This window comes from Melozone crissalis, unplaced genomic scaffold (assembly GCF_028551555.1).
Source record: "Melozone crissalis strain CALT ecotype California unplaced genomic scaffold, PUWL_Pcris_2 ptg000008l_1, whole genome shotgun sequence".
NCBI classification, from domain to species: Eukaryota; Metazoa; Chordata; class Aves; order Passeriformes; family Passerellidae; genus Melozone; species Melozone crissalis.
This window is the reverse complement of record NW_026535786.1, coordinates 15727398-15739630: the sequence shown is the minus strand read 5'-3', so window position 1 is coordinate 15739630 and position 12233 is coordinate 15727398. Positions and strand designations below refer to the sequence as shown.

General features: G+C 45.5%; 1 protein-coding gene across 1 annotated transcript in view; it reads right to left on the bottom strand.

Annotated features, from left to right (window-relative positions):
* CASQ2 (calsequestrin 2) overlaps window positions 1-7571 on the bottom strand; it is a 33533-nt gene extending 25962 nt beyond the window's left edge. Inside the window, exon 1 of the mRNA XM_054269919.1 lies at window positions 7110-7571. Within this exon, the coding sequence (XP_054125894.1) occupies window positions 7110-7343 (234 nt within the window). The 5' untranslated portion in view covers window positions 7344-7571. The remainder of the gene's footprint in view (window positions 1-7109) is intronic.
* Window positions 7572-12233: the final 4662 nt, after the last annotated feature.

The following is a 12233-nucleotide window of genomic DNA, read 5'->3' as shown; positions in this document are numbered from 1 at the left end:
AGGCTCTGGAGTAAGGTCAGGGTGGGCGAGCATGGCGTGGCCACCCCTACCCAGTCTCAACAGCTGCCCCAGCCTGCCGTCAGCTCCTGCAAAATGTCAGGGTCCAGGGCAGGCAGCTCGAGATGGTAACCACAAACACCACACATGTCCTCTGAGTAGGTGAGTGTGAGCTCAAGCTAGCCCTTCTTGGGCCCCTCACTCAGGATAAGGCCAAGAAAAAATGCTCCATTGTGAGCCTGGTGAGACAATGGAACAGATTGCCCAGAGAAAACATGGATGTCCCAACCCTGGAAGTGTTCAAGGGGAGGGGCCTTTGAGCAGCATGGTGCGATGACCCACCCTGAAGAGGAAGTCACACCTCATTTAGTAGATGTCCCTGCCCATGGCAGGAGGGCTGGAACCAGGTAATCTCTAAAGTCCCTTCAGATCCAAAACATTTTGCATTTGTATGAAAGGCATCTCATTTTACAAAAGTGAGACCCTGCCTCCTGAGGACCAGCCCAGCAGAAAGACACCAGGAACACTTGCTGGCACTTTTAGGGGAACCTGACTAGCATGGCAGGATGGCAAGACCAAAGTGGATGGACTTTTCCACATTTCTTCTCAATTGTATTTCTGAAGGGAGGAGTGGCTCGGAAATTCCTGAGTCTCCATGCAGCTCAAGGTCTTATATAGAAATGGCCTCAAATTGCACCAGGGGAAGTTTAGATTGGAAATTAGGAGAAATCCCTTTGTTGAAAGGGTGGTCAAGCCCTGGGACAGCTGCTCTGGATGGTGGTGGAGTCACCATGCCTGGAAGTATTTAAAAGACACGTAGATCTGGCACGCAGATATGGTTTAGTGGTGAGCTGTGCTGGGTTAATGGTTGCACTCAATGATCTTAGAGGTGTTTTCCAATCTAAATTATTCCATGACTCTATCACAACCACCTCCAGAGGTTGTCTGCAACAGCTGGACTGTGATAAGAGCTCCACACTTCAGGGTCAAGACTTGGCCTCGTACTCTGCCAGCAAAGCAAGCCCAAGCTCACAGGGGTCTGCCATGTCTCCAGGAGATATTTGCATTCTTTAGATCTCCTCTCCAGTCATAATTTAGCAGATGAGAAAGGTGCCTTTCAAAGCACATTTATGGCTGTGAAAGTGCAGTTTTAGGAGAGATGATGCTCATGCAGCCTGTCCAAAGTCACTGCTTGGAACTGACAGAGGGACTTCAAAGAAAGAAACATGTCAATAATAGGTAATTCAGCCTTGGAAATTATTTTGGCCACACTTACACAGGAAGATCAAGGCACACAGTTGTTCCTAGATGTCAATGTGCCCATCTGTGAAACAGGGAGTTTTCTGCAACCTGTTTTTGTGACTGGCATGTCAGTGAGTGAAACCCCCTGGGTGCTACTGCTAAAAATCAGCACTCTGCTGGCTGTTGCTGAGTTGAGACCTACTTACATGGCCTTAAATGGGAAGTAATCAATGTACACTTTTTCTTTTTCTTCCTCTCTTCCTTATTTTCTACATTAACTTATCTGTAGTGGAAGCGCTTCTTTTGTAGACATAGAAGCCCAAACACCCTCTTTTATTGCAGGCTTTTGCACACTTTCCTATCCAGCCAAATTCCCCTCATCTCTCACCTTGAGACTTGTTCTGTAGGGACCCAGAGAACTGAGAATTTTTGTGGCATTCATTGAACATGTCTTCTATATCCGTATGTATACTCATACCTCGACACTAAATTGTGTTGAGGCACTGTCCCATAAACATGGCCATTTTCAAAGAAAATGTCTGAAATCTGAGTTTGTGAAGCAAACATAAAAGGGTGCTTAAAGAAAGGGCTCGGGTTTATATTTCTATTTTTACTGATATTTTATATATTTTTAAGATTTTATATTTTTATACCTAGAGATGGGAAAAAAGTGGAATCTCATCTCCTGGTTCCTATGGATTTTTGGGATAAAATATACAGACCTAAACTCATAAAACTTTTTTCTATGTTGCATCAGAAGCAGAGAGAGGCTTTTTGCTATGTATTACATGGCTCTGAACTCTTGTGGGAATTTCTGTTCTCAAGAGAGTTCAAGACCATATGAGGGAAACTACCCCTGAACCAGCTGATCTTGTACTACTTTTTCCATCCTAAGCTGGAAGCTGCAGTAGTTTCAGCACTTGGAAATAAATGAATTAGAAGGTAGAGCTTACACACAGTTTAATCCTTGCCTTTTACTGGACTCAAAATCCTTCTTTCCCTTTCACACCACAGGGAGATACTGGCTGTGTTTCCATGTGTTACAGAATTGGCCAAATATGTTCAGGAGTTTCACTTTGTTCTGCCATTTATTGCTAGAGGCTGGACTGATCCTAGGCCTCATCTGGAGAGGGGAGTACCACATCCCTCTTCTCTTTCCTCTTATCAGCCTGGCTTGTGCTAGGCAAGTTTTCCATGAACTTTCAGTCCAGGGGCACTGTTGCATTGAAGGGACTGAAATATCTGGGCTTGATGAGCCTCTCTTTTTTAAGGCTATTACACACGCACACAGATGGCAAGGGAAGAATGGCAGGGGAGCTGGGACTGAGGAGTTTCAGCAGAAAGAGGATAGCAGAGTGCATCACAGGCAGCCTGCTATGACAGTGAGAACCCCTCAGCTGCTGGAGAGAGCTTCTCAAGTGCAAAAGGAAAGCCCCTAACACCAGTGCTCATTTATTCTTGCTACATGATTCCTAGAGACAGAGGCTGGCCCACTGGAAGGCCAAACTCCCTATGTAGGACATTCAGAGATGAGAAGGGAGAAGGTCTTAGAAGTGATGGTAGGAGACAGGGTGAAACATGGTAGAGGAGATAGAGAGTAGAAAAAAAGCAGAACAGGTATTTCTCAGGTTCACCGCTTTGATCTTTTCCCCTCTTAACCCTTCTTCATGAAAGTTGAGACCATTTAGGACAAGTAGCTTTTTCTTTTACTTGTCTGTTAAACAATTATTGTGATTTTTTGGCTTTTTCGTCTTCTTCACTGTGCTTACCTCATGGAGTGTGCAGAGCTCTTGCAAACATCACCACAGAGTAGGAATGGCTACTGTTATTTCTGGGACTTCTTGGATCAAACTCTGCATTTTCCTGTATGGAGGCTTTTCCCTACTCAAGGTGCAGGTGCTTTCCAGTAGCCAGTGGTGCAGAGGGGAGTCACAGGAGAAAGGTGCACAAAGGAAAGGAACCCTTTAACCTGAGCTGTGAAACAGCCTGTGCTCATGGTATCTCTGCCCAGGATTGTCTTAGAACAATCCTTCCCCAACTCTTTTCCATCCTAGCCAGAAAGCAGTAGGCATCTCAAATCAGTCCTTTGGCTATTTTTCCTGACAGACCAACTCAACAGCCTCCATCTTCCCAATCTGGACCTGAGGGACTGGCACTGCCACCCCTGGAGCTGTTGTCATGAACTAACGATGGTCCAAAGAGCTGCTTTTGCTGCCAGAGGGGTTCAGTTGTCCCTGGAGCCTGTTGTGACCAGGTGGCACCCAGCAGTGTAGGTGGTAAGAGCTGTTAGGGCCACTTCATAATGATCTTCATCTTCATTCCCCTTCTAAACTGGGAAATGACCCTGGGCTGTGTGGGAATTTGTTGATCCAGTATACCTGGATACAGGGAGCTGAACACCCCATGTGCTGTGCCAAATGCAATATCAGCTTGATGACATCATCCCTTTTCTGGTGACAGTGGGTGTGCATCCTCAGCTTTCAACAGTGTCAGTCAGTCCTACATGCTTCTCTTGGAAGGAAATTTTTCTTATTATATCACTTCTTGGTCTGCTGTACAGAGTTATGGTTTAGTAAAGTCCTTAAATAAGTGCTTAACTTTACTTATGTGCTATCATGTTGTCAGCTTGATTTCCTAAGTAAATGAGAGCCTTGTGATTCTCTTCTCTCTCCCCTATCAGCTGCCTAGTTGGCCCTTTTAAACCAAATTTTCCAGAGTGAGAGCTCTCAAACGTAATGAAGCTATTGCAAGTTTTATGAAGAGCAAAGACTTGGAAGGGAAAAGGCTGAAGTGCCCTGAAAGAAGGAAATGTTGCCATATGAGCTGAGCCCCATGGAATTTCAAAGGAGCCAGTTAAGAGAGAGCCTCACGTGTTCTTCACTCCTGGGAGGGGCCCCAGTCAGAGCTTGTTACTGATGAGCTACATATTTCAAGGAAGCCATGGTGGATCTCTCTTGCTCTTTTCTTTGGTGTCTAATATAATTCTTCACGCCTTTGATCTTTGGAATTGTACATTTCTTATAAGGCACATGTGAGAGAAGCAGAAAGGATGGACTATTTGGGGGTTTTCTGGAATTAAATTCTTTAAGCCCATGTGCCCACCCATGCATGTCCATGAGACAATCTGATGTAACAGCCCTTAACCACCTGCTCAGACCTTTGCTTTTCTCCACACCTGCCTGTGTGTTGGATGGAGGCTCACTTTTATTCCTAAGGATGGGCACTGATGACATTGTATGGAAGGGGGCTAAAGACACACTGTATTGCCAGGCTGTGAAAGCAGCATGTCTCAGTGTGAAAAAGCAGGAGAATTGTCAGTAAAGTTAGATGGAAAAACTTGAGGTGCTCTAGAAAGGAGCATCTTATCAGAGGCAGCACCCTGTGCTGGGAACCTCCCAAGACAGCTGGCAAGGATTAGTGAGGGCAGGAGTATTTACCTCTTAGATACTTCATTTCAGGTGTAAAGGACCTTCAGCACTCCAAGTCCTGACCCCTCTACTGAAATTAGATATGTAAAACCTTCCTGAGTGAACTTTTCTCAGGTTTGGCTGGAAGGAGAGCCCTGTCACTGCTCCTGTGCCTACAGAGCAGAGCAGCTCACTACTCTAAGGCTTGCTCAAATTACAAGAGACCTGGGTTCAGCTGCTGACTGCTTCCAGGAATAATGATCCCAGGCAGTTCATCTCACAGGCAAACAGCTCCACATCTCAGTCAAGGAGCCACTGCAGACATTTCTTTCCTTCTCCCCTGTGCTGGTGAACATGAAGTCCAGCAGCTGAATGAGCTCTGACATGGAAAATTAAGAGTGACCCCCTATGGTACAACACATTATGGCTTGAGCTGAGGGAGTTGAATGCTCTCACAAGAAGGAGCAAATTACAACCTGGCTTGCCCACTCAGAGTGCTCCCATGGCTTAAATTAGTCCAGAAATTGGGAGCTGTAGCACCATTTTGGCCTGTGTCGTATGCAGAATAGAACATATCTTTGCTGCATTCTGAGATCCTCTCTCCTTCTGATTCCCTCTGGGTGGCAGAAGCAAAGAAGTGCTCAGTCTGCAGATTTCTCTTGTGCCTGGGCTGTCAGATTGCTGCTGCTGCAGTTCCCAGTCCAGGGGAGGGACTGATCTGAAACTGTGATACATGCACTGAATCAGCACTGCAAGTGCTTTGGAAATTTTGAGGTCAAAGCCACAAGTGCCAGTTGATGTGTGGCACCATTAGCTGGAAGCTGAGCACCAGGGGACTGGAGCACTACAATTATGTAAAGGTCTAGCCCTCAGTCTCTTGCCCAAGGTCACATAAGAAGTCCATAGCAGAGAGCAATTGGAAACCAAATAAATCACCAGAATCCCAAACTAATGTACTCATGGCTGAATCCAATCCTGAAAAATAAAAGCTTAAGGCCAGATTATATTGCAGCTGTTGCACCCTTGATAGCATGGGTGATGGTGTCATGAGGACTCAAACTGATGGTAGACACCAGACCATAGATTCATGGAAACACGAAGTGGCCTGGTTGGAAGAGATCTTAAACATAATCTAGTTCAGAGCCACTGCCATGGACAGGGACACCTTCCACTATTCCAGGTTGCCCAGTACTCCTTTCAACGCGGCCTTGAACATTTCCAGGGATGGGACATGCTTCTGTCAGGTTTCTATAAATATGTATCTAGTAACTGTTTGACACCTATCAAGCACAAAATAGCTATCCTGTTAAACAACAATGTCATTATACAACCAACAATACTCATTTCAGCTGGAGTTCAAACATTACTTTTTTCTTTTCTTTGCCAAATGTTATTTGATCACTCACCTGCAGAAAGTAACCCTTGCCTGACAGGTGAGTACAATCTGGTTAGTTTTTGGACCTTTCTTTCTGGCAGTCATCAGGCTTGTTGAGGAGGTCAGCAGACCTTCAACTTGACACTGAATTTTTTGGGTCCTATCCCTCAGCAAGCATATTTTCTTATTCACGTTTCCTACACTCTCAGGGGTGCAATGCATTTTCTCTCTGGATCTGACAAATAAAGCTGAAGTGTTTCTTCTGCAATTCTGAATTCACCTTCTTTTCAAATATGTCTTTTAGTTAAGAGGCAATATTTGCAAGCTCCTGGTAAGAAATATGCACCTAACAATCGAGGATTGCAGCTGTGTGATTCCCTGGATTACAGCTACAATACAAGAAAGAATGCTACAAATCTACATTGTCACTTTTGCCACGATTTATTTTACTGAGGATTAATGAATCATTCGTTCATGAAAGAATTAACAACACTCTTTTTCCAGCACAGAGGAGAATGGTTGCATTAACAAGCAGCTATAGACTGATTCCAAGCAGGCAACCAAGTGTCAAAAAACAAAAAGGGATTTAATGCTGCTGCACCAGCAGGGATCTTTTGAGATGGGGAGCTAGGATGCCCATTTGCTGCACAGCTTGATAAGGTTTCTTGGCTGACTGCTGCTAGTGGGATAAAAAATGGGACTCAATCCAGAATACAAGTGGGATACTGGCTTGTACAGAATGAGAAAGGATCAAAAAATTTCAAGCTACGGATTCAGGTGCTGAGATTTGGGAAAGCTGAGCTGAGCTGAGTTCATGTTTCTGAGGTTTGCAAGGTTACTTGCTATTGCCTGAATTTCTGACAGACAATCCAGAAAAACTGTTTCCCAGCAAACTGAGAAGAGCACAAAAGAGGCTTTTCCCTGGGCTTTGCAGAATTCAGGCAGGGGCTAACTGAAATCCAACCAAACAAACTTTTGGATGCCCAACCTCCCCTGCATGAGACCTTTTCCCTCTAGAGTCCTGTGGCTCTTCTCCACAACTCTGGGATGTGGTACTGACCCCGACTGGGACATGCAGCGGCACTTACCTCCAGCACCATCTCTGTCATCTGGAACTGCTTCTGGGAGACCTTGTCGGAGCTCACAGGCTCATGGAAGAGCAGGCAGAGCATGTCATACTTCTTCAGTGCCTGCTTGTAATTCTTCTCGTTCAGGTCGATCACTCGGTCTTTCCCATCGTAAGTAGGGAAGTTCAGTCCCTCTTCTGCCTTGCAGCAGAAAAGCAGGTAAAAACCTGCCAGGATCCAGCAAATTGCCTTCATAGGGGCACCCTTAGAGTGCAGCAAAGGGTGGGAAATGTCTCCCTCTTTCTTGATTTGAGAAGAGAGGGAGACCAAGGACTCCAGGTAAAGTTTGAACTAAGTTTCTCCTAGTTTCTCTAAGTTTCTCTCTGCTGCTTTCCTAGAGTTGAGCCCAAACACTGCAAGGCTGGTGGGGAGCAGCAAACTTTGCTGTCCTGTACTCACAACAAAGAGAGAGACAGACGGGAGAAGCTGTCAGGCCAAGCCCTGGATACCTTACATAGCTGTGTCCAGCTCCCGTGTCATTAGGAACTCCATTTTTAGGAAGCAGTTGTTTCAGGCTAAAAATAAACCCTGCAATGAATAAAAAGGACAGATATGACACCATTGAGGGACTTGCTGGCACTCTGCATCATCTGAGAGAGACAGAGTGGGCAAGAGGGAGGGAGGGGAAGATGTCAGTCCTGGGAATATGCAGGGAGGGTTTGAGAAGGGACAGACTTCACTCACACAGGGAGTCAAGGCACAGGTTGTCCTACTAGGAATTGACAAAAATAGAAGGTATTTACTGCAATTTATAATAAGGGTATCTCTCTTTATATCCCTTTGGGCATCACAGTGATTAAGATTTTGATAACAGATCTCAGGTTAAACAGTTTCAGAGCCTCATCTGCACCACTAGAGGTAAAGTCCTGTTTCCTCAGCAGCAAAGGAGGTGAACACTCCTGGGACTTCTTTCTCCTGCCTGGAGCACCATTTGGAGCTGCTAGCTGACATTCAAGGTGCTCTCTGAAGCATATTTTTTGCTTGTGGGGCAGCAGGAGAATCGCTGGCCCTTGGACCTGCAATCCAAAAGCAGAGGGAAGCTTATGTTGCAGCCTCCTGTTTTCACAGCAGTTCCCAAGCCACATGCATTGCTGCCAAGTGGTTCAACCTTATCGTGCTAAGGGGGCTGATGGGTGAGAGGCATGTGCCCAAGCCAGTGTCTTGGGGCAGGAGGCAGGGCTCTCCTCAAGAGGATGGTCAGACGGCACCATCATCACCAGCCACTCTTTCTGGGGCCTGCCTGTTGGACTGGAGCTGGTTTTTCACATAACCCTCTTGCATTTCCCAGCAAGCTGTCGTGAATATTCCTCCTTCTTCATGTCCCAGGGATGGTGGCCAGTTCCTCCTTCTGTGGGAGCTGAGCACCAGCTGCTGCTTTGCTGTATCACCTGCACAGCACTGCTGGGGGAGTGCAGTTCAGAGGCACAGTCCCTCAGCTCTTCCCTGCTCTGACCACGGTGTCACCTCTGACCCATGACTGGCAGCAACAGGCAGGTGGAGGCAGGCCAGCTGGCCACAAGCCAGCCCTGGGGCTGGCATGGATCCACTGGAAAAGGCCTGCTGAAGGGCTGGCAGAGAAGAGCTTGACAGGGGGCACGGCTCCCTTCCCCCTGCCAAAATGATGTGCAGACAAGTGGCCTTATCAGGTCTTTTCCTTGCATGCTGCTCCATCACAGCTTTGCTCCATCCACTCCAGGGAAGAGACAATATCCCTTCTTAATGCAATTGTTTCCATTTAATTGCATGTCTCGGATTGTTTCAACATTTGGGGTAAAATGTGAGCATCACTTAGCAATTGCAGAGTCATAGAATCATTTAGGTTGTAAAAGACTCTGAACATCATTGAGTCCAGCCATTAATCAAATACTGCCATGTCCACCACTAAACCATGCCCCTAAGCATCACATCTACATGTCTTTTAAATACCCCCAGGCACAGGTACTAGAACACTTTCTGGGCAGATTAAACACATCTCCTGGGTGACTTAGGAGCACACATCCTTTCACTTCTATGTCAGCTTTCACTTCCCACCTGAACAGCCTACAACATATTGACTGAAAGCCTCTGGGTAATAGCTTCCAAATCTGTCTGTTTCTCATCTGTTATTTCCAAAGCCTTTTCAGAAGTTCAACATTTGCTGTCAAATTAAAGTCCTAATGACAAAGCCTGAGGAATATGGGTAAAAGCTGAAGCAAGACAAGCCTCCAAAATACACTTCTTAGAGGCAGACTTCAGGGGCAGTCATTTTTAGAGGGAGAGGTAAGTCTGAATTGCTTTTAATGGGAGACACAAGTCTTGTGTCACAGTGGGTGGCAATGGCTGGTTAGGTTTATGCTGAATGTTTAGGATGTAAAACACAAAACCAAGTTTGTGGGATGATTAGGCATACATTAGGATGGTTGCTTGCCTTTGAAGGACTCCTATGGATCTGGGGTGCAGGAGCAGGCTTCACTGGTGTCACAAAGCGCTTTAAAGCAGGAGCACATTAGACAGGGTGTGAAAATGAAACGTTCGCAGCTACTTCAAAAATTGGCTTCTGAGGATCCTGACCTCCTTTATTCTTGTAGGTCTTCAGCAATTGCTCCACTTTGATATTGCTCAAGCTATTTTTGATGCGCTTTTTCTCTAGTCTGAATAACTTTTTAATCTGCCTAAAAATAGGTACAATCCAATTTTCATTTTCTCCTCTTTTTTTTCCTGTCAAAAAAGGATAAAAAATGCTTCTTGTTCACAAAAATTGTTGTTTCGTTAGCCCCACATGAATCTCATTTATCTGCTTGTGGCATGAGTAGCAAATATTTGTGATTTTTAGGCTTCACCTCTGCATCAAAGGGAATTCTTCCATCAGACCAGCCCTGGGTGTCATGGTCACCAGAGAGTCCAACTCTTTGTGTCTCCACTCAGAACCTCAGTGGGGCTGCTAGAACTAAATCTAGTGGATATTTTCTGTGGTCCTCTAGCTCTAGCTGCATCTATATGAAATTCAGGACACCTTGTTCACCAAGGCAGAAGTAATGGTGAATTCCTCAAAGTCAGAACAACTACCTCAATCACCTAAAATTCTTAATTCCAATAAACTTTAGTCAAAGCAGATGTTCTCTTTGCAGTCCTGCCAATACAGGTCTAAAATTCTGTATTCATGTGTTTTGGGATTTTCAGAGAAGCAGTTAAACACTTGAATCTGAGCAGAACTGCTTTGGTTTTTTCCCCTGGGAAACAGCAGAGCTGGGACTGAAGCAGATGCTCCCACAATCTGACAAAGGCCTAAGTGTTGCGCCTTTCTCTTCATCATCTCTCAGTGCTAACAGCAGCACACTGAGATGTGCTCATCTCAACCCCAGAAGCAAAACTCCTTGGAATTTCAAAGTGTGTCCATCCACTCTCAGATAATATTTTAAATTTGGAATTTTGGGGCAGGCTCACTGTCAAGAAAAGTATAGTCTGCAGTTCCCATGCCTTTGGGCAACCTGAGTTTTGTTGAAGGCCCATTTCTACAGGACACTGGCATAAGTTTTCTGTGCATGTCAGATCTTCTTTCACAGGGTAGGAGAAAGAGCAGTTCCCCTCAGGAGGGAAGGATAAGAGGAGCAAAGACATTTCACAGGCTTCTCTGTGAAACTCCAGGTTTTGCCCTCCTCTGTTCACTGGAGATATTTTGTGGTCTCTTCCTGCATAGCCTAGTGTCTTCCTGATCCCCCTTAACTGCCTGTGGTTTCAGCACATGTGTTTCTGTGGGCAGTGTCACACGAGGGAAAGATGGTCTGAACTAAATCCTGAGACACTTGCCTTTCAGCTCAGATATCTCATTTCCTGGCAAAGCTGGCATCTGTTAGTCTCTGATATAAGCTGACTGCAAGGTTCAACCTCCCAGCTCTGATTACTTAGCCATTGACTCCTTCACCCATTCTGTTGCTGCTTCTCAGCCCTGGCTCAAGAAACGAGTACAATGTTTCCCCCAGCTAACTGTCCCAGAGATATTTCCCTGAAAGCTTTCTGAGGAATGAACTGGTAGGGCTCACTGCCTATCCACCCTGACAGGTGCTTATATTGTTTAAACAACCTTCACAACTGGCCCAAAACTTGAGGCAAAGAAAGAGATAATTAAGTGGAAACACTTGCTGTTGGTTTATTCCCTACTGTTGGCTTTCTGGGTCCATCCATCCAGCAAAATCCTAGCTCCAGGGATTTAGCTTGCAAACCCAACCCTGAAATTCATTGAAGTAGGATTTTACTTTATTTCTTCCAATTTTGTGAGGATAGGTAGTCAGTAATACTGCTCAAAACAGTACAACCTCATCCCTTCAATTCAGGCTTGCAGAAATGCAGGGTGGAGATGTAGGACAAAGAAAAATCCCCTTCTTCATGATTTTTTTCCTGCTTGTATTATAAATTAGGGATATACACTTGCTGTTCCTCCCTCCTGGCCACTGCAGCTGCACTCCATGCTGCTGTTCTCACCTTCACTGTCCTTTCTATCTCACACAGTAAAAGACGTCCCCAGCCACTGCTGATCCAAATGCTTCAGTGAGCCTTTTTTCCAGGGCTTCAGGATTTAGGGTTCTGCTTTAGCTAATCTGTTTTCAAGCTTCTAAGACCTTGTGTGTTTTGCAAGATAGGAGCATTCAGAAAATACGCCTTTTGCCGCCAGCTAGCCAAGCAAGGTCAGAGCGGGTAATAGCTTGCAGGGTACTGCTATGACCAGGGTGGGAGCCTCAGAGACACACTGAACTTTCCTAAAGAGACAAAAGGAAACACTGAGAAAAGCTCTGCAGTGTAAAAAACATAGTTCTCTCTCCCTTCCCTTCAGCCCTGAAAGGTGGTAAGTCCTTCGTGGTGCTTTACATTGCTTGTGCTCCAATGCAGTCATGCCAGTGACAGCAGGCAAGTGCAAGGCAGAGGAGCTGTATCATTGGCACTCCCTCCCTTTCTCACCTGTTACAAAAAGCCAGAGATCTTTGTAGTACCTGACACTACTTTTACTGAGGTGTCTTGAGACCTGCTGTGTGATAAGAAGATGCTATAAACCCTTTCTGACTCATGGACACTGGTTTTGATGAGGAAAACCAAATACAGGACAGTCAAAAG